This window comes from Aspergillus flavus, chromosome 1, assembly GCF_009017415.1.
Source record: "Aspergillus flavus chromosome 1, complete sequence".
In the NCBI taxonomy this organism is placed as follows: domain Eukaryota; kingdom Fungi; phylum Ascomycota; class Eurotiomycetes; order Eurotiales; family Aspergillaceae; genus Aspergillus; species Aspergillus flavus.
The window spans coordinates 1598238-1617931 of record NC_092406.1 but is presented as its reverse complement, the minus strand read 5'-3'; the positions used below and the strand labels follow the sequence as shown (position 1 = coordinate 1617931).

At 49.9% G+C, this 19694-nt stretch overlaps 6 protein-coding genes across 6 annotated transcripts; 3 read left to right on the top strand and 3 right to left on the bottom strand.

Moving 5' to 3' along the window:
- Positions 1-835: 835 nt before the first annotated feature.
- Positions 836-6331, top strand: F9C07_2136012 (chitin synthase). The gene is made up of 4 exons (XM_041288710.2): positions 836-1365; positions 1450-4821; positions 4873-5678; positions 5734-6331. Exons 2-4 carry the CDS (start codon positions 2126-2128, stop codon positions 5817-5819), a joined length of 3588 nt encoding a protein of 1195 aa, XP_041141289.1. The 5' UTR covers positions 836-1365; positions 1450-2125; the 3' UTR covers positions 5820-6331.
- Positions 6332-7610: 1279 nt separating this feature from the next.
- F9C07_610 (WD repeat protein) lies at positions 7611-10084 on the top strand (the record flags this gene model as incomplete). The annotated part of the gene is made up of 2 exons (XM_041284268.1): positions 7611-8538; positions 8643-10084. 2 exons carry the CDS (start codon positions 7611-7613, stop codon positions 10082-10084), a joined length of 2370 nt encoding a protein of 789 aa, XP_041141290.1.
- A 118-nt stretch (positions 10085-10202) lies between these two features.
- F9C07_2239858 (uncharacterized protein) lies at positions 10203-12029 on the top strand. Its single transcript, XM_071510016.1, has 3 exons — positions 10203-10925; positions 11001-11647; positions 11735-12029. Exons 1-3 carry the CDS (start codon positions 10688-10690, stop codon positions 11870-11872), a joined length of 1023 nt encoding a protein of 340 aa, XP_071365593.1. The 5' UTR covers positions 10203-10687; the 3' UTR covers positions 11873-12029.
- Positions 12030-13209: 1180 nt separating this feature from the next.
- Positions 13210-19580, bottom strand: F9C07_2279010 (P-loop containing nucleoside triphosphate hydrolase protein; the record flags this gene model as incomplete). Its single annotated transcript, XM_041288720.2, has 8 exons — positions 16465-19580; positions 16131-16364; positions 16028-16073; positions 15481-15963; positions 13735-15432; positions 13588-13679; positions 13290-13537; positions 13210-13241 (listed from the first exon to the last, which is right to left on the bottom strand). Coding segments are annotated over exons 1-8 (2835 nt in total), but the record flags the coding sequence as incomplete, so codon positions are not given.
- On the bottom strand, positions 16743-18436 carry F9C07_1034367 (uncharacterized protein). Its single transcript, XM_071507387.1, has 4 exons — positions 18175-18436; positions 17870-18119; positions 17471-17801; positions 16743-17363 (listed from the first exon to the last, which is right to left on the bottom strand). Exons 1-4 carry the CDS (start codon positions 18326-18328, stop codon positions 17019-17021), a joined length of 1080 nt encoding a protein of 359 aa, XP_071365592.1. The 5' UTR covers positions 18329-18436; the 3' UTR covers positions 16743-17018.
- Positions 18545-19442, bottom strand: F9C07_608 (OPA3 domain protein; the record flags this gene model as incomplete). The annotated part of the gene is made up of 2 exons (XM_041288721.1): positions 18545-19333; positions 19383-19442. 2 exons carry the CDS (start codon positions 19440-19442, stop codon positions 18545-18547), a joined length of 849 nt encoding a protein of 282 aa, XP_041141293.1.
- Positions 19581-19694: the final 114 nt, after the last annotated feature.

The following is a 19694-nucleotide window of genomic DNA, read 5'->3' as shown; positions in this document are numbered from 1 at the left end:
TTCTACCACAAAGCTTTACGTTATGTAAATTGAAGCCTTAACTTACAGATCAGCTTCCCAACTTTAAGTGCACCGAGTCAAATAAATGTTTGTATTACACACCGGCTCAGCGGTAAGAGACTAAGATTACCCATAGTCACACTGGGGCTGAGACTAGCTGTCATCAGGTGGGTTACTGATATCGATATTACATAAGTAACTTGACAGAAATCACTGTTGCCTTTTTCCAAATAGAGAATGCTTTTCTGTTATGACTTGATAGTTGAATAATGAGGATACTTCCAAGATCGATTGAGATTAGATTCCTGGTATTCATCTAGTGTACATGTGGATGAAGATTGGCTGTTGAGATCCAAAAGAGAAAATGTAAAAAAAAAAAAGAAAAAAGAAAAAAAAAAAAAAAAGCAGAAAAGAAAAGAAATTGAAAGACAATGGTATGCTCTATGTCACATACTCCGTAATACTACGATCTGTATTGATTTCCTGCATTTCTGATATATCACTATTTGGTTATTGCGCATGATTCTGGGGTAGCTGTTTCAATTCACGTCAAATATACCCAATTACTTGCTTAGTCCTAAGTCAATATCAAGCCCCATCAGAAATAATTAGAATGGTGTGCCGCCACCCAATTGGTGGGGGAAGTTTGAGCCTGAAAATAGAACACGGAGTCTCACTCGATTGGATACATATTCTTGTAGAGGCGGTAGTACCAGCCGGTGGCAGAGCGCTAGAGTAAAAAGGTCATGTGAGATACCAGAATTTCCACCTAGTACCACCACCCGACATCGTGCTGTCTACTAGTCTAATTTTTGAGTACCGCAAGAAAGCCCGTTGGGGATTTTCAATTTTAACCTTGATTTTTAAGAGGAGAGGGGCAAATCATCCTGAAAAGAAATCTGGACAAAAGCCGTGTCTTCCAGGTCGCCCGGGGGTTAAACCTAATGTGGTTTACGGTTACGGAGCCTGGGAACCACCACCCAATGAGGGATGGTCAGGCGATAGGAGTCCGTGGTTAATGAGGTAACCCTTATAATGATCCATGAGATGCCGCGAGTTAATTCTATTGGGCCCAAGCTGGCTCTAGCCCGACCGATTGCCCCTAGCGACGCTGCAGCACATGGATGGCAGTTATTTGTGTACACTAATGAAAGGTTCCCCGTGGTCACTGTCCAACTTGTCTTTTGATAATTCTTCCGAACTCTCCTCAGCAAAATCCCTATCTGATCTAGTCTGATTACCCCTTTTACCACTCTCGGTTTACCAGTCAATCTTCATCAAATAATAAATCTGCAGGGTGTGCTCGGACTCTGTTTCTTGGCTTCGGCCGAGGCCTCCTGTAGTAGCTACTAGGCACTAGAGGATGTATGTACTCCATATGCACAATATGCCTATCCTATGGACGGATGAAAATTAAATTAAAAACAATAACAATAACACAACAGATAGCACTATCGCTTCCTACAAATTACCGGGTACGGCAGGTACCCTTCTGGACTAATAGCATTGTGGTTAGACAGTGTCTGGCCTGAGGTACTAGTATTGTTTCCCATAACTGTACCACCAGGTGATCAGCCTTTGCTCCGCACTGTCTCAAATCATTGTCCCGCAGATTTCATTTCCCTTCCCTTTACTTCTCACTCCCATCACCATTCTTTATTCACTTCTCTCGCTTATTTGGATCGTCGGGGGTGTAGCCGCTTGTCTTGTATTTTGCGACCCGTCTCCGAAGTTGTTCGCTCGCTCTGGTTACTGGCAGTCTCGTATTCGCACGGTTCGCTAGTAATTCGAATTTAGCTACGCCCATACCACATTAGAACCCGCGATCGCTTCTCAAGCAATCATTCTCACATTCTTTTTCGTGTCGCTGCTCCGTTCCCGATATTCGTCGATCCTTGCGATTAGCCTAGGGAGTTGGACCTTGCCTCATAACACCGTCGCATCGATTTACTACTTGTCTATGCGAAGATCCAGTCAGTCAACATCGCTTTGATAAAAAACTATCGCCGTCTATGCGCGCCTCAATTTAACGGTGAGTGTGTCCTGATGCGTATTCCACCATCTGTGTGGATCCTACAATTGCTTGCATCTCGCCATGCTCACACTCTAGTTCCTTAGAAGCGTCATGTCTTTGCCGCAACGGCCAGGGAAGGCCTCCCCGCGACGAGAAGAAGTACACTCGGCTTTCCGGGAATCATCGCGTAGAAGACGACGAGACAGTGAGACGGGAGGTCTCACTGATACGCTATCGAGCCCAACATCACACCGCCACCATCATCACCGACGCCATCGCTCGCACAGTTCTCGGAGAAAGAAAGATGTGGACGAAGAAAGAGGAGATATGGGCGAGGAGATTAGGCGCAAAAAGAGCTTTGTCAAGCCGGAGCGCAGTCGCATCGATCAAGACCATCCCAACTACCACTACCGCCAACGGTCACAAAACATGCCCACATACCCATCAGCGACAGGGCATGAGCCATTAATGAGTGGAGATGGTGAGGTTGATACGAACAGTTCTCGCAGCATGGATAGGCCCAAAGAAGGGGTGTATGGTGAGCATGGGAATATCAATAAGCCCATGGAGCGGGCTCCGAGTCGGCGTCGAACCAAGAAAAGGAGGCACTCGCGGAAGATTTCGAAGAAGGCATCTGCACAGGAAAGGAGACGACAAAAGGCGCTAGAGCAAGTCCGCCCCCCAAGCCTGTGGAGTACGTATTGCGCAATCATTACATTCTGGGCACCAGATTTTGTTCTTCGGTGCTTTGGAATGCCGCAAAAGGCGCAGCGGAGTGCGTGGCGCGAGAAGATCGGGCTTATCAGTATTATCCTGCTCATAGGAGCGTTCGTCGGCTTTTTGACTTTCGGATTTACGGCCACTGTATGCGGAACTCCCCCAGTACGACTGAAGGTCAATCATGTCACCAAAGGCTATATGATCTTCCATGGGAAAGCCTACGACTTATCTAAATCGAAGCACCCCGCAGCTGCTGGAATTCCAGGCAGCTCCAACGTCCTATATGATCTGCCCGAAAAGTATGGTGGCCAAGATGGGAGCTTCTTTTTCCAACAAGTAAACGGAGCCTGTAAGGGTCTAATCACACTTGCGGACGGATCTGACGTGCCTACCAACTCGAACGGTGACCTAGCCTGGTATTTTCCGTGCGCGGCTTTCAACCAGGATGGCTCATCCGAGCCCAACTATACGGAACCTTACTACAATGGATGGGCCTGCCACACATCAGGTAAGGCCCGAAAATCGTTTTACAGTCTAGGAAGCTCAGGCGACGTATACTACACATGGGACGACACGAAAAACAAAAGCAGAAACCTGGCAGTCTACTCTGGAAACGTGCTGGATCTTGATCTCCTGCGGTGGTTCAACACTGATCAGGTCAAATACCCCGCGAAATTTGATCAGCTTCGCACAAACCCGGATGTGCGCGGCGTTGACCTTACATATTACCTTCAGACTGGGGAAGAGAAGAAAATAGGCAAATGCCTGTCTCAAATCATCAAGGTCGGCAGTATAGATACTGACACAGTCGGGTGTATTGCCTCTAAAGTGGTTCTTTATGTGTCATTGGTCTTCATTCTATCCATTGTTATCGTCAAATTTGCGTTTGCCTTGATCTTCCAGTGGTTCCTCGCTCCAAGGCTCGCCGCCCAGAAGACGAGTATGAGCTCGGATCCCAGGAAACGTAATCAGCAAATTGAAGACTGGTCGAATGACATCTATCGGCCCGGCCCTCGCCTGACAGACCCTACGGATCGCCCTAGTAAAAGGGCCAGTTTCCTACCAACCACTTCCAGGTTCTCCAGCCCTTACACGGTGAGCAATGGCGGGAAACAACGCCCTCAATGGGTAACCATGGCGAGCCAGAACTCCACTAGCCGGTTAGTACCTGGCGGTGGTTCCATGTATAAGCTGAGCCACAATAGCAGTGGTGGCACCTTGAGTGCAGATGCTTCCCGCCAGAATCCGACGGCCAGCCGAACGAGCTTAGTACAAGACTCCCGCTATTCCACTGCCATCGCCGACTCTGAGGGCCTTGGAACGGGTGGGTACATCCATGAGGCCGTAGTTCCTCAACCGCCGCCCGAGTGGCAGCCCTACGGCTTTCCCTTAGCCCATGCTCTTTGTTTGGTTACTTGTTATTCGGAAGGTGAAGACGGAATCCGCACCACCCTTGATTCCATCGCGATGACCGATTATCCCAACAGTCACAAGACCATCATTGTCATTTGTGACGGTATGATCAAGGGCAAGGGTGAGGAGTTTTCTACCCCCGAAATTGTGCTTCGCATGATGCGAGATCCGGTTGTTCCTATGGATGAGGTCCAGCCGTTTTCCTACGTAGCAGTTGCAACCGGCTCTAAGCGACACAACATGGCAAAAGTCTATGCTGGCTTCTACGACTACGGGGAGACGTCCGTCATTCCACCAGAGAAACAGCAGCGTGTTCCAATGATGATCGTTGTGAAATGCGGAACGCCGTCCGAAGCAAAACAATCCAAACCGGGTAACCGCGGTAAACGGGACAGTCAAATTATTCTGATGTCTTTCTTGCAGAAAGTGATGTTTGATGAAAGGATGACGGAACTTGAATTTGAAATGTTCAACGGCCTCTTGCATGTGACCGGCATCCCCCCGGACTTTTATGAAGTCGTGCTCATGGTCGACGCCGACACGAAAGTCTTCCCGGACAGTTTGACCCATATGATCTCCGCTATGGTTAAGGATCCCGAGGTCATGGGCCTCTGTGGTGAAACTAAGATCGCTAACAAGACGGACAGTTGGGTGACTATGATTCAAGTGTTTGAGTATGTACACCCTCCCTTTTGTCTCTATGCTTTTGCTGACTCTCGTGCCAGGTACTTCATTTCCCACCATCAGTCTAAATCGTTCGAGTCTGTCTTTGGTGGTGTGACCTGTCTTCCCGGGTGTTTCTCCATGTATCGGATCAAAGCACCGAAAGGTGGCCAGAACTACTGGGTGCCGATTCTTGCCAATCCCGATGTGGTGGAACATTATTCGGAGAATGTGGTGGACACTCTGCACAAGAAGAACCTGCTTCTACTAGGAGAGGATCGGTACTTGTCGACTCTAATGCTTCGGACTTTCCCCAAGCGGAAACAGATCTTTGTGCCCCAGGCTGTCTGCAAAACTCAAGTGCCCGACAAGTTCATGGTCCTTCTCTCTCAGCGTCGTCGTTGGATCAATAGTACGGTTCACAACCTAATGGAGCTGGTTTTGGTGCGAGACTTGTGCGGAACGTTCTGCTTCAGTATGCAATTCGTCATCTTCATCGAACTGATTGGAACACTGGTCCTCCCTGCAGCTATCGCATTTACCTTCTACGTGGTCATCTCGTCTATTGTCAAGAAGCCGGTGCAGGTCATTCCGCTGGTCCTGCTGGCCCTCATTCTGGGACTTCCCGGTGTGCTCATCGTCGTCACCGCCCACCGATTGGTCTACGTCTTGTGGATGTTGATCTATCTCCTCTCGCTGCCCATCTGGAACTTTGTTCTTCCGACCTACTCGTACTGGAAGTTTGACGACTTCAGTTGGGGTGACACGCGGAAGACCGCCGGGGAGAAGGACAAGGGGCATGATGCTGGGGAAGGAGAATTCGATAGTAGTAAGATCACGATGAAGCGCTGGCGAGATTTCGAGAAAGGTATGTGTGTCTTGAGGAGATTTTACAGTCCTGTAGTAGCTGACATGTCTGGTAGATCGCCGGCTTCGCATGCAGGCCGCCTGGGGACAGCCTCCGATGGGAGGATATCCTACGCGTTACGAAGAATACTCCGATTACTAGTATATAGGGGACATGTGCTATATTTCTTTTTATGTTGGTCACGAGCGATTCGACTGACTTTTGTATTACGTTTTTTCTTTTCATGCGTCTCTAATTCTTTGTGCCTTTTTATCTATCCTATGACGCACTTGGAAGGTGTTTAGAGAAAGATTTTTGTATAGCTTCCCGCGAAGGGTAAGGACCGTACACGAGTGGTCTTGGAGATACGCCGTCTGCTAGGATGGTTGAATTCTGGTCTGATTGTGACAGTATTGAGTTTTGATGTATTTTTGAGCGAGACCAGCGATGGAGAATATAATGAATGGACACGACTGATGAGAGACGGGAAGTATGACCTGGTCCGTTTTAATTTTGAAATGAACCTCCGAGATAAAAGGAAAAGACGGCTTTCTTTTTCTTTTCCCCTTTTTTGAAAAGAAAGAAAGAAAAACAAAAACAAAAAAAAAAAGAGGGAAGAAAAGGAAGGCAATTAAATGACCAGGACAAAGATGCAAGGTAGAAAAGCCAAAGATGAAAGCGAGGCAGCAATCATTTGTCTTTTAAGTTGCTAGTGGGCAAGCATGTCACTGAGATCTGAGCAGGATTCCAGAAGAATGACCCTTGCCACAGCTGCAAATGAAAGTTTCGAGGGATTCTTACATAGTCCTCGAGTTTTCGACGAACCGTTCGACAGTTAAATTTGCATTTGCCACCACCGTCCCATACCGGAAAGATTGTTTGGGGATGCTCAGACCCTTTTATTTGCAAACACGTTCCCCTCGACTTTGTTTCTTCCCAGTATTTTTGCTTTTGCGGATCATCCCGTCCATGTGACGGCTCATGCACGTTCTTTTCTTTTCGGTATTTGGGAGTATTTGGTAAGATTCCTCTGTCTCTCGGTCTCTGCCTTGTCTCTTCGCTCTTCACTCCACTCATGGGCCCCTCACTCCACTTGTACATACTTTTAATTAATTAATCATGTATTCCCGGTTCGTCTGACTGATGAGTCCCTACGGACATCGTTGTTCTTGACTCGACTTCTTTGCATATTTCAAAGTACAACAGAATTATAATACCGATAAAGAATTTTTGATAGTTTCCAAGAGGCTGGAAATTAACTCCGATCGGCAAGAGTGACATTGAGGTTTAGCCCTTCCAGAAGGTGGTTGAATAACCGTCAAGGAAAAAGAAAAGAGAACGACCAGGAGAATAATTGTGTTACTCTCCTCTCTGACTATCTTATCCCCTTTCCGTTCTTCTTTTCTTGGCTATTACTTACTTCTCTCTTTTTCTTTTTTCTTTTTTTTTCGTGTTCCCATTTTGGGAGGTGAACATCGAACTACTGCAACTCGCTGGAGTGTTACTTACTCCATACACTTACCTACTTTCTTTTTTATTGGGAACACCGCCCCTCTCTTTCTCCCTCTTTCAAACAATTCATTTTCTCCCACTTGTCATACCAGCAACACTGTACGACTTGACCCCTGTCTTACACAGAGCCGCAGGTTCAGTTAGCGACACCTGAGGGAATCCTTCTACGCCCAACCTGACCGTGTTCTCCGCGTGGGGGGTTGGTGGGAGACGAGCTGCGGGGTGACCGACGGGTTGCAGAGCCAAGATCTCTGATCCCGATCAAGAGAAACGTGGACGGTTTTTGCTGCTCCTGTGTGACTTCCGGTGCCAATCAGGCCCCCTTCAACTACATTGCGTTCTGGTCTCGTCTATTGCTATTCTGTTTGCCTTGCCGCGGCTTGCGCGAAGCTCTTGTGGTCGAGTTGTCGGCTTCCGAACGAGGCGCTCCATGAAACGGCAATGCCTAATCAGAGTGGATCTGATATCTCTTTGACGTCGTCCAGCTCGTCAGTATGCCCAGGTGATCGCGATACGAGGCCCGGATCGTCGTCATGTGACACCCCGGCCCCGTCGCAGCATCGTCGGCCTTCTTATTCCACCCAAGAAGGCGTCCCGGTGACAAGGGATCAGCAACCGGTGTTGAGCGATACTGATGCGGTCTCAAGTGCTTTCAACCCGACGGACCCGGGTATCTCTGCCCTCATGGCGTTGCCTCAGTACCCGAGTGTCGCGACCAATGAAGCCAACTTTCTGGCTGTCTCAGAGGTCGTAAATGCGGTGATCGATCGCGATTCCTATTTTCGCCGTGTAGGGGGAGGGGATGAGGGAACCGTCCATCGTCACTCATCGCCACCCACCGACTTGTACATGTCAGATTCAGAGATGACGGATGTATTGTCCGACCTGGGCGGGGTACCCCTCGCGCCGTATGAGAACGGGCAACTCGGCATGGAGACGCTGGTTCACCACTTGATCGATCACGCAACAGCCAGGCGCGCCATTTCCACGATTTCGGAAGATAGTGAAGACGAAGACGAAGATGCCGCAGCCCTGATCACACACTACGACACCCCCGTGAATCAAGATCCGTCTACCCCGATCTCTGAGCAAGACGATCTCCTCGACGACGCGGAGAAGTTCTACTCGGATGAAGATGGTGGTGACTACGACGAAGATTTCGCTGAACAGATCGAAGCCTACCAGGCCGGGGACTTATCAGAAGTTGATTACGATGATTTCTATCGAGGCTTAGATCATGACCTTGGCTCGCAGGCAACAGAAGTCACTGGCCCTGACGACCACAACTATCCCTCCGATGGCGAGGATTGGAGCGGTGGAGACTTGACTGGCGATCCCCGCTTTCCTGCCTCCGTCATACACGGAACCAGTATGTATTTTCATGGTCTTATAGGGCCAACTTTCCTTCCTTCCACCCTTGTATTATATAACTTGCTCAGAATGAGCCCATGCTGATTGTCTTGTGTGCGACAGCCCATGAAAGGAACTTTACTATCGACCAGTTTATCTCTCAATGGCTTGTGCAGTCGACGGCGGCCTCGATACCGAGTCTTCCGGTTATCTCGACGGCAATGCCACCGAGTCCCATCTCCAACATCCTTGGCTGGAATCCTCCAGCAAAGATCGCACGGCCGAGTGGGTACACCGGAGACTTTTATGACATCCAACAGATCCCATGGTGGGAGACCTTACGAGTCAAGCGAGCAGACGCCCGGGAGCTGCGAGACCTCTGGTATACGTCGTACCATAACCTAGAGTACTCAAATCAACGGCCGGGGCTGCGACTATCTCAGGAGGAGTTCTACTTCCGGGAAAAGGCTATGTACACCAAGCATAAAGCTACGATCGAGCACTTTCAACTCCGGAATCTGATGTCGGTTGCAGCCCACAATACGGTGCACTTTGCCCAAGAGTCAAAAGTGTATTCCTGGGCGCCTGCCTATGATGACGTGAGCTGCTTGATCGATCTGTCCAAGCCGTCCGCCGAATCCGGATTGCATGCGCCCGTGAAGATCTCTACTATGAAATCGGCTCACGATGTTGCCATCGCTGGTGGGTTTGCAGGTGAATACGCTGTGCGAGCAACGGGCACGCAGGAAGGTGGCGTGCAAGGTTTCGTGACGAAGGACCCCAACGGGATCACTAACCATATCGATGTCGTCCCCAGTCGCACGAGCCGGTCCCCAATGGGCATCTTTGCATCCAACGACCGACACCTCCGCGTGCTGGATGTAGAGACCAACACCTTCATTGCAGATCAAGAGCTGTCGCGCGCCATTAATTGTACGGCGACGTCGCCGGATGGACGTTTGCGGTGTGTTATTGGTGACTCGCCCGACGCTTGGGTCGTTGAGGCAGACACGGGACGACCTGTACATCCCCTCCGAGGCCATCGCGATTTTGGGTTTGCATGCGCGTGGTCTCCCGATATGCGACATATCGCCACCAGCAACCAAGATAAGACAGTGATCATCTGGGATGCACGGACCTGGCGCGTTCTGGAGAAGATCGAGTCGGACGTCGCGGGGTATCGATCCCTCCGATATTCGCCGGTCGGCGGCGGCCCACGCACGCTACTGCTGTGCGAACCGGCTGATCGCATCTCGATCATCAACGCGCAAACATACCAAACGCGGCAGGTACACGACTTTTTTGGGGAAATCGGTGGTGCGGACTACTCTCCGGACGGCAGCACGGTCTGGGTTGCCAATACCGATGAGCATTTCGGTGGATTTATGGAATACGAGCGACGCCAATGGGGCCAGCGCTACGGAGTACGGGGCTTGCCTAATGAATGGGTGCGAGAGTCCGACTTGGACGAGGATGAGCGATGCGTTCTTAGCGAACGAGAGCGACAGATGCGTTTCTGGTGGAATTTAAGCGACGAAGAACATGAGGGGATGTTACTAGTGTAGCAATCGGATTGCTACCGCTGCAGCTGCAGCTCAGAAGGCTTGATCCTCAAAGAAACCATGCGCCGCCACCACCATTGGTTGGTCGAACCTAAAGAAGATGTGGAACGATAGTCGATGGGGGGGGGGGGGGGGGGGGGGGGGCATTTTTCGGGAAAGGGGGATTCAGTGTTTGCTATGAAAGCACCTCATTATGAAATCTCCGCATGATTTTTTTGCTCTACTTTTTTATTTCCTTTTCCTTCTTCTTTCATGTTTTACTGTATCTACAACATACTGGGAGGATTGCTGATTGCGTTACGAGATACCACTGAATTGAATGCTGCACATCTGTTTTTTGTTTTTCAGTTTTCATCAAATGAAGAAGGTCTACGTAATACCTGTGTGGCGGCCAAAGATCGGTGTGATCAGATCGGTACCCAATGATCGGGGCTGTGGCTGGGTAACCCCACCGCCGATCTTCAGCTCAACCAAAGCACAGCCGCAGCCCCTCCTCCTCTCGGAAATAAATACTATACAAACAACAAATCTTCCCCCCTAATTCCTCCCTCCTAGATCATATTCTACCTTTCTTCATCAAATCACCGCAACCAAAAGAAAATCAATATGGGTTTCTCTGACTTGCTCCAGTCCGCCGTCTCCCAGGCCGTTAGTCAAGCCACTAACAGCTCGGGCGGCAACAACAACAACAACAACCAGGGTGGTTCCAACCAGGGCTACGGAGGAGACTCTTACAGCGAGCGTCCCTCCCACGGCGGCAACCAAGGAGGCTACAACGACCGTCCCTCTCAGGGCTACGGAGGCGACTCCTACAACGACCGCCCTTCCCACGGCAACCAGGGAGGCTACAATGACCGTCCCTCTTCAGGCTACGGAGGAGACTCCTACGGCGGCCGTCCCTCCCACGGCAACCAGGGAGGCTACAACGACCGTCCCTCTTCAGGCTACGGAGGAGACTCCTACAACGACCGTCCCTCCCACGGCAACCAAGGAGGCTACAACGACCGTCCCTCTTCAGGCTACGGAGGAGACTCCTACAACGATCGCCCTTCCCACGGCAACCAGGGAGGCTACAATGACCGTCCCTCTCACGGCGGCAACCAAGGAGGCTACGGCGGCGGCGGCTCCTACAACGACACCTCCTACAACGCCCCACCCCCCTCCCACGGCGGCTACCACAACTCCAACCCCTCCTCCCACGGCTTCTCCGACAGCGACGTGAGCCCAGCCCTCGCCCACGCCCAACAGCACTCTGACTCCTCCTCCGACTCGTCCCTCTTCAGCACCGCCCTGAACTTCATCAAGGACAAGCAGGGCCGCTCTTCCTCCCCCGACATCGACGAGGACCAGATGGTCCAGTCCCACCAGCAGCTCTACAATGACAATGATAGCAGCAAGGCCCATGACTCGAACTCCCTGGGCGCTGGCGCTGCCATGCAGGCGCTGAAGATGTTTTCTTCCGGTCAGAGTGGTGGCTCTTCGGGCGGTGATCAGAATGCTTTCATTGGTATGGCTATGAGCCAGGCTGCTAAGCTTTGGGAACAGAAGAATTCGAGTGGCAATGTGGTGAGTTTTGTTCTGTTTCTTCCTTTTTATATATATATATGTTTTGTGGATTTGGCCTTGGGTGAATGCTGACTTGGGTTGCTGTAGACCGATGATAAGCAGTCGGCTGTTAACAAGGCCGCTGAGATGGCTATGAAGATGTATATGAAGAGTCAGGGTAGTGGATCGTCTGGTAGCGGCGGGCCTGCTTTGATGAACTTGGCCGCCAAATTCCTGAGCAAATAGGTTGGTTTAAGGTTTAATTTGTTTCTTTTCGTGTGAATATGGTATATGGTTTTATGTTATATTCTTGGACATGACAGAATGATATACAGAATGATTTGCTACTTTTGAATGCATGAATAAATATATGCTATGCCTCTTGAAGGGTGAAATTTTAAACAGCCATTCTATTTTATATCTAAACAGCCAGGGTTCATGCAGCGCCAAACAATGAATCCCATGGTATCAGTAGACCAGCAAATCCAAAGCAAAACTCTAAGCTAGAACTCGGGGAGAGAAAATCGGATATTGAGAATGAGAATGGAATAAATAGAAAGTAGGAATAGAAAAAGCAAGTCAATCACCACTCATCATCATCATCGTGCTTGCCTTGCATCGCGTGTTGTCGTGCTCTCAATGCCTCTGCGAGGCCTCCTGCTAGGCTGGCGTTCGAGGTGCTGTTCGGCGTCCCGCGACCACTACCGCCAGACGAGTCGTGCGAGTTCATGCTCACAGCGCTGTCCCGAGGCGCTGGTGGAGGTGCCGGCACCGCTTTTCTTCCAGCCATGTTCGGGCGCTTCGCAGGTGGCGCAGGAGGTGCTGGTTTGGCTTTCGCCGCGGCCGCAGTAGCGGCGGCTCCGTTGGCAGACGGCACCGGGCTTGCCCTAGGTGCGGCTGGTGGTGGTGGTGGGGGAGCAGGCTTAGGCGTAGGCGCGACTTGTTCTTCAAGATACGCCTGGGGGGTCCAGCCCTGGACGGAAGTTGCCATGTTCATGCACAACCACCAACCTAGTACACGTTAGCCTCGTAAGCATAGAAATGAGGAAGCCAAAACTTACCGTTCCCTTCCTTCGATACAATCTGCACGACATCTCCCGCCCGGATGTCCAGCTCGTTGGACTGTGCGCTAGTGAAATCGTACAAGGCCTTCGCTGTTGCTTTCTTCGGCGCCGGGGGACTCGCTGGCGGTGGCGGAGGCGGAGCTCTCACGGAGCCGGATGAGGCATTCCGTGTATGAGAAGCGGCAGCGGCTGCAACGGGCTGGGGAACTGGTCTAGGAACGGCGGCAGGCTGAGGGGCAGGAATTGGTTGCGCCGTAGCCGGCTGTGATTGAGGCAGAGGTTGAGGTTTGGGTGTAGGTCTGGATGCAGGTCTGGACGCCAGTTTCGATGGCCCGCCACCAGGACCTCCGGGGCGCAACAGCTTTCCTTTGGTGACTGGCCGTGCCGCAACTTGCTTCGCTTTCGGCGTCGGCTTGGAGACCGAGCTCGGGGGCTCACCGGGACTGGTGTGAATAGTGTGGCTCTTGTAGGTATCAACGTTCGGAGAGGCGGCCGGATCCTTAATAGCTTTAACCGTAGCCAACTTACCGGGCTTCTTGTTGTATTCAATGCTATATTGAGTTAGTGGTGGAAAACTAATACACAGGGACACAACTTACTTCTCAGAAACCTTCAGATTCAATTGCCCACGCAAAGCGGTCTGAAGATGTGTGAAAAATTCCGTTTTGAAGACACAGTTAATCAAAGGATCAGGTTCCTGCCCACCGATGATCAAGGAGAACCAGTCGTCTTTCAGATTTGAGGTGCTGACAGCTTTGATGGCACCGATCGGCACCGTTCTTTCAGCTGAAATTTGCAATTGGTTATTGACAAGAATTTGTGCCACGATATATACATGCCGGTTTGTCTGCAATTGTTAGGATACTAGTTTGTTGTCGGCATCATCCAGTCACTCACCAAAACAAGAATCCGTGGAGAAGGTTTACTAGACCGACCAAACTTGGAAATCAGGACCTCACCACGGCAAGAAAAGAGGATATCATCCGATCCTTATATAAAGTCAGCAAGCATTGTCGACTATCAAGTGGCAAATAATACACTTACCGCTAATGCCTGCACCGTTGCGGATCATCTCTCCCGGTCCACCCTTGTTACCGATTCCAAGGTAGTCACCAAGGAATCGTCGAGAGCCGAGCAAACTCATTCTGCGACGTTCCTTGCGACCTTGGAGCACCTGATGGCCTTGATCACGCACCTTAAGGAGTTCAAGACCGCCGGTGGTGCGACGCCAGAATCGCTGAATGCGGATGGCGCACTCAATACGATAGCGAAGGTAGTTACGCCATGCGCGCTGGATGCGAATAGCCATGTTGTGCCAATACCGGTCACGCATAGCCTCTAGGGCAAAAAGCGTTTCGGGGGTCTTGACGAACACCTTCGTGATACCCATCTGGTACTCCTCTGCGGGAATGCTAGTGTCCTTGAGGATCTGCCGAGCGCCTGATTCTGCGTCGCCGGTCCATGTGTAATCGCCGGCGTAGGACGTTTTCGGGGACAAAAGGTAGAAACGCTCCACGAACTTATCGAAAGTTTGACGATAAGCGAAACCAGCACGTCGAATTCGGACGTTTTCCTGGAGACCGAGGTATTTGATTTGATGCAGAACGTTTCCAACGTTGTACTCTCTCGGGGCCTTGTTGTCGTTTGGCTTGATGGTACGAATGTATGATGGCTGAGCTTTCATCAAGGTAGCCACCAGGTCGTTAGCGGAAGCCTTAATCTTGTCGCTAGCAGTAGGTGGACGTCTCTTATCATCTTGGTTGACCTGGTTAGGGAAAAGCGTGTGGACAAACTGATTGCCGCTCGATCCGACAAGGTTCAGGAGATCCTTCAGCAGCTGGTCTTTGTTCTTGTCTGTCATGCCCTCTACGGAGTAACTGACATCACCGGCGTAGTGCTTGACAATAAACTGACCCTGTCGGTTCTCGAAGTTTGGATTCTGCCCGAGGAAGTTCAGTCTTCCCACAAAGGTGTTGTCCGCAGCGCCAGAATCAGCATGCGCTGTTGCACAAGCGTCATTGAGGGCAGCAAAAACACCAGGTGGCCGCTTGTCTTCAATCAACGAGCATACCACCTTGTTATCAAAGTATTTGATCGGCGTCCACTGGATCTGCTCGCGAGCATATTCGTCTTGTTCAGCCTTCAGGGTCAATTGGATGAAGATTTGCTGGAGTTTCTCATTAACATAATTAATGCAGAGCTGTTCGAAAGAGTTCTTCTCGAAGATTTCGAAACCATAGATATCCAGAATTCCAATTGAGTTCGCTACGGGTTCCCTGGCAGTTAAGGACTGATTGACACGTTCAACGATCCAATCGAAAAGATTGAAATAGATCGCCTTGGATAGCGCATCACGTACGGCAAGGGCCTGGACGGTGTTCAGAGGAACTTCGTAAACTGATCCCCTACGGCCTCCACGGGCGGTTTCCATGATGCGGATGGTGAGCGCTTTGTTCACCTGGGCAGGATCGACTTCCAGCAAATAAGCGACAAAATCAACAACCGACTGATCCGAGATAGCAGCGTTTCCAGAATCATCCTCAGCGAACTGAACATTTCCAATCCACAGAATGGCGGCGAGCATTCGGAAGACGTTGTCCTGTTCAGCTTCGCTCATCCCAATCACCCCCATTGCATTCAGAGTATCCCTGAACTCGGCATTGTCGTCAACTCCGGGCACGTCGAAGCATTTTGAGCGGCTTGTATACAGGTAGGATTGGGGCTGCTGTACGCCAAACATATCTACCGCTTATTAGACCATGTTCGCTGTTTTAGGGACAGAAGTCATACCTCGATATTTCTGCGGCGCTGCCTTGGTGAACTGGTAGAAGATGTGGAAGTTTCGCTCGTTGGCGATCTGACCGACGACTCGCGATTTCTCCAGCAAGTAGTTGGTGATGTTGGCGCCAACCGGCTCACCATTAGCATTGAATTCCAACTCCAGGTACTTTCCGAACCGAGAAGAGTTATTATTGCGCAGCGTCTTCGCATTACCGAATGATTCAAGGAGCGGGTTTGTGGCCAAAACCATGTCTTTCGTCTGTTGGATGGACGAATCGCTTCCGCCGGATACACTGGCGATGTACTGCATGATCCGCTTCGCGGCCTCCGTCTTCCCCGCACCCGACTCTCCGGAAATGATCACACATTGGTTATCTTTGTAGGATTTCATGTTATAATACGAGGATTCTGCAACTGCGAAGACGTGAGGGGGAACTTCTAGCCGATTCTTACCCCGATAGGAGTCGAGGACATTATCGGTATAGATGCCCACTAGAAAAGGGGTCAGTCAGCTCATGTCCATCCCCTGGCCATACCTCTCAATGGGTCTACCTACAGTCTCGAAACGGGTTCACGGACACCAACACATGTCCGATGTACGTCTAGGGGAGATAAAACACTTAGTCCCGGTCTGGCGCATGCCCGCGATATCAACTTACGTAGATTTCGTCATGCTCGAAGCGAAGCTTCAGGTTGTCGTTGATGGCTTCATTCGAGATCTTGCTCAGCAATGTAAGATCCGAAACACCAATATCCTTCTTCTTTGTTGTCTCAAATGTGGCCTTCTTGACCTGAGGTTTTCCCGCTTGTCGCCCATCACCTACATCAGCGACCTTCGAGCGACCGAAGCCTCGACTCTTCTTCTCCCCGCCAACAGGACGTCGTGAGTGTCCCTAATTGCGATAGTGCGTCAGCGGAATTGTTTCTTGGATTTAACTCCAAGCCACCATCGCATGCAGAAGTTTGCCAGACAGAGAGGAAGAGGCGACTCACCATGGTTGTTGTTACCGACTACCCCGGATTGGGCGCCCAGGCGTCAAGATATGTTGGTGTATAAGTTTAGAAACGGGGTATTGTAAAGTAAGCGTTTAAGAACTGAGGGGAACCAGCGGAAAAGAAAGGTCGCTCATTCCAAGTGTATACACACACGAATAAAGAAAGTGAAGAAGTGTAAAAAGGAACAACGCTCGTAGAATGAGTGATGCAAGAGAATGGGGGGAGAAGGAGGAGGAATGACGATGTGGTGCCTGTGGAGGACAAGACGCAGACTGTCAAGTCGCTATTGTTATTCGGCGGGACAGCCGATGGAACCTCCGTCTGCGCCACACACACACGTGTGGCACCGTTGGGTTGACTTCCCTTCAGGTCGACAACGCGCAATCCCTTAAAATCCAAGGTCTGGTACTGGTTAATAATCTTGACAATATTCGCCTCTTCCTTTCAGGGTTCTGGCGGCAAAATTGGTGCCTTGTCCCTGGAGATCCAGGGTTGTACTGCAAGATGACATTCAATATATTATTACTATTAATAGATTTCCTCAAGATTATCTATGTGTTCTCCGTATTCGTTTTATGTAAGGTTGATTTGGGGCCTATTTGTATGAGATTCAAAAGGAGCGATATATTAGCCTCAGGCAGCCACTTTCCATTGGTGTCTAAGGGTCTCCGTACGTCATCCCTGCATCCTATAGTTCGAGGATTTATCGACAAAAAAGCTTCCCTTGATGCCCAATACGGGAATCCCTTGGGATGAAGACGAAGTCGGTCGACTTTACTCTGTAAATCTTTCAATTTGTCATTGTATAATGCATCTGAGGCAATAAGGGGTAGTCCAGGAATAAGTGGAGTTAGGATTACACTACTACAATTATATATATTGACCACTAGCAAAGCCTTGTAGTAAGTAAGCCTAACTGGTTCGAGGAGAATAATAGTAAAATTAACAATTAAAATCAAACAAACAAATTAAGTTGCACTTCTATACATCGTTATTCACATACCCTATCATGATCCCAGAATTCTGCAACTTCTCTTGTTCGCATCTCCCCAAGGTAGTCCACTAAAACTTCCCATCCTTCTAAGGCGCGAGCGGCTTGACTCAAACTTCTGAGTGACGGAAACAGATCACTTAGAATATTCCTCTCCTGGTCGGAGAGCACGCTGGAGTGGGCAGAAGTGACATGAGATAGCAAAGTCATAGAATCTGTAAGAGACGGCTTTTGCAAAGGTATCTCAGCAAGACTAGCCGTATACTCTTCGAGGCATGAAAAGAAACAGGACGAGTCAGGTATGGGAATTATCGGGATTGGAGCTGGTAGACATTCGGCTACTCTGTCAGTGTGTTGTGCTTTAGTCAGTACCAAAACATGATCTGTTTCTGATGATGCTATGTTTCGTACAACGCTTGTAGAGCCAACAGCCCGTCCAGATCACACCTTCCACTGGCGCTGTTAAATGACTTTTCTGAGAAAAAGAAGGCGATTGCATATTTTTGGCAATGTGAGTTACTCCAAGAGTGGTAGAAATTAATCAACCTAGAGGGCGTATTCTCATTGTCGGAGGCTTGAATCGAGGAGGGGCTGAGGAGAAGAATTCTCAGGGACAAGGACTGCAACTGCAAGCTGAGATCGCAATCTTGCATTTCACTTTCTAGAGCATTTGTCAGGCATATAGTTACGCAGGGAAATTAGGGCAGCCCGCACACCTTCCAGTCCCATTGTGGATGCGGTTAAAGCAGGACCGATGACCTTCCAGATGGCACGGCGCCGAAGCGTGGTGCAGAACTGCCCGCGAACAAGGGAAAGAGAAAAACTGATTTGGGTATTCATAGTTGTGTAGAGTGGTGTTGTTAGGCACATAGGAAGTCAGAGTTATGTACACTTGTATCACATGTCAATGGTAAGAGAGGAGTTCAAGTCATCTGCTTCTTCTCCCTTGTAACAGAGAAGGGTATCTAAATGTCGCATCCCGGATATTCAAAATATAAAAGACCAACACACGCCTTCAACAATGAGTTCTATAATAATATCTGTACAAAAGAAACGCAAAGAATCTATCCATGAGTAGATAATCCCTCAAGCCTTTTTCGACTCCAAACTCTGGTCGTGGCTGGAGGGAGCCTGTGCTGGTACTGCCTCGCCAACAGGCATGGGTGCCTTTGGAATTGTCTTCTTACTTTCCTTGATGACTGATTCTGCTTGCTGTTCTGGCGTCTGACCAACTGGTAGATAGGATGTGATCCAAGCCCACCAGCCTTGCTCTTCGACCTGCTCTGTTTCCTGTTGTCTCTCGACGTCCCAGACCTCGCGGGGCAGAATTCTAGGTGACGATTTCGACAGCCCGCCATGCTTTGCCTTCTGTGCTAGAAGCTCTTTCTCCACTGCCAGAAGAGCTTCTCGGGCGGCTTTTTCGGATTTTTCGAGTTCGGCCAATCGAGTCTCGACATCCTCTCTTCGGGTGTTCTCTTTCCGTCGGGACCTCCACGATTCGAATACTATTAAACCACCTGCCACAATGAATAAGAATGTCTCACTGATGAATGTCGCGCCAGACTCGATCGCCTTAGATTCCGAGAGGGGTCGAATGTGGGGTTTCGGGGCTGGTTTCGCTGCTTCTTCGGCGGCCGCTTTGGCTTTTGCGATGGCATCTTCTTCTGCTTTCGCCTCCGCCTCTGTCTTGACCGTGGGGGATGTGGGCTTGTGTTTCCTGAGAGCGGCTTCGGCAGCTGCTCGTTTTTGAGAGGCGGCATTGTCACGGACAGCACCTAACCGGAGGCGCATATCGAACCGATGAAGTGCTTGCGCCATGGAGACGCAGACTTTCCGAAATCGTTCATGTTCGCGGGCCTGAGCTTTGATGCGATTCTACCCGCTGTCAGTATCTGTATGATGCATAAAGTAAGTGTCAACATACGGCGATCGGTTTTGACAGAGTTCGAATCGCGAGCGAAGAGAGTTTTAAGGTGAGGGACATGACGGAGAGGAGGGCGAAGAAGAGTTACAAGTTAAGGATAGGGAGTGAGGAAATAAGCGGGTAGCACAAGTCCATGACTCTCAAAACTGCAGAGTCTAATCGGGTTAGATGGTGCGTCATCTGTGCACATAGCATGCTACTAAATAAGGTAATAATGATCCCGCACTTGTGCACGCTGATGTCAGCAATACCCGTTGTTCCGGCATTCGGATCAATGTTTATCGATTGCCATTTCGGGTAAACCGTTTAGTG

Bases quoted from the DNA above. Each gene is read 5' to 3' on its own strand.
- F9C07_2136012 (XM_041288710.2), top strand. From the start codon at position 2,126: ATGTCTTTGCCGCAACGGCCAGGGAAGGCCTCCCCGCGACGAGAAGAA. The intron at 4,822-4,872 runs GTATGTACACCC...CTCTCGTGCCAG, and splicing joins ACTATGATTCAAGTGTTTGA to GTACTTCATTTCCCACCATC. The intron at 5,679-5,733 runs GTATGTGTGTCT...CATGTCTGGTAG, and splicing joins CTGGCGAGATTTCGAGAAAG to ATCGCCGGCTTCGCATGCAG.
- F9C07_2239858 (XM_071510016.1), top strand. From the start codon at position 10,688: ATGGGTTTCTCTGACTTGCTCCAGTCCGCCGTCTCCCAGGCCGTTAGT. The intron at 10,926-11,000 runs GCTACAATGACC...GCAACCAGGGAG, and splicing joins TTCCCACGGCAACCAGGGAG to GCTACAACGACCGTCCCTCT. The intron at 11,648-11,734 runs GTGAGTTTTGTT...GGGTTGCTGTAG, and splicing joins AGAATTCGAGTGGCAATGTG to ACCGATGATAAGCAGTCGGC.
- F9C07_1034367 (XM_071507387.1), bottom strand. From the start codon at position 18,328: ATGTGCCTAACAACACCACTCTACACAACTATGAATACCCAAATCAGT. The intron at 18,120-18,174 runs GTGTGCGGGCTG...CAAATGCTCTAG, and splicing joins ATCCACAATGGGACTGGAAG to AAAGTGAAATGCAAGATTGC. The intron at 17,802-17,869 runs GTACGAAACATA...ACACACTGACAG, and splicing joins CTGTTGGCTCTACAAGCGTT to AGTAGCCGAATGTCTACCAG.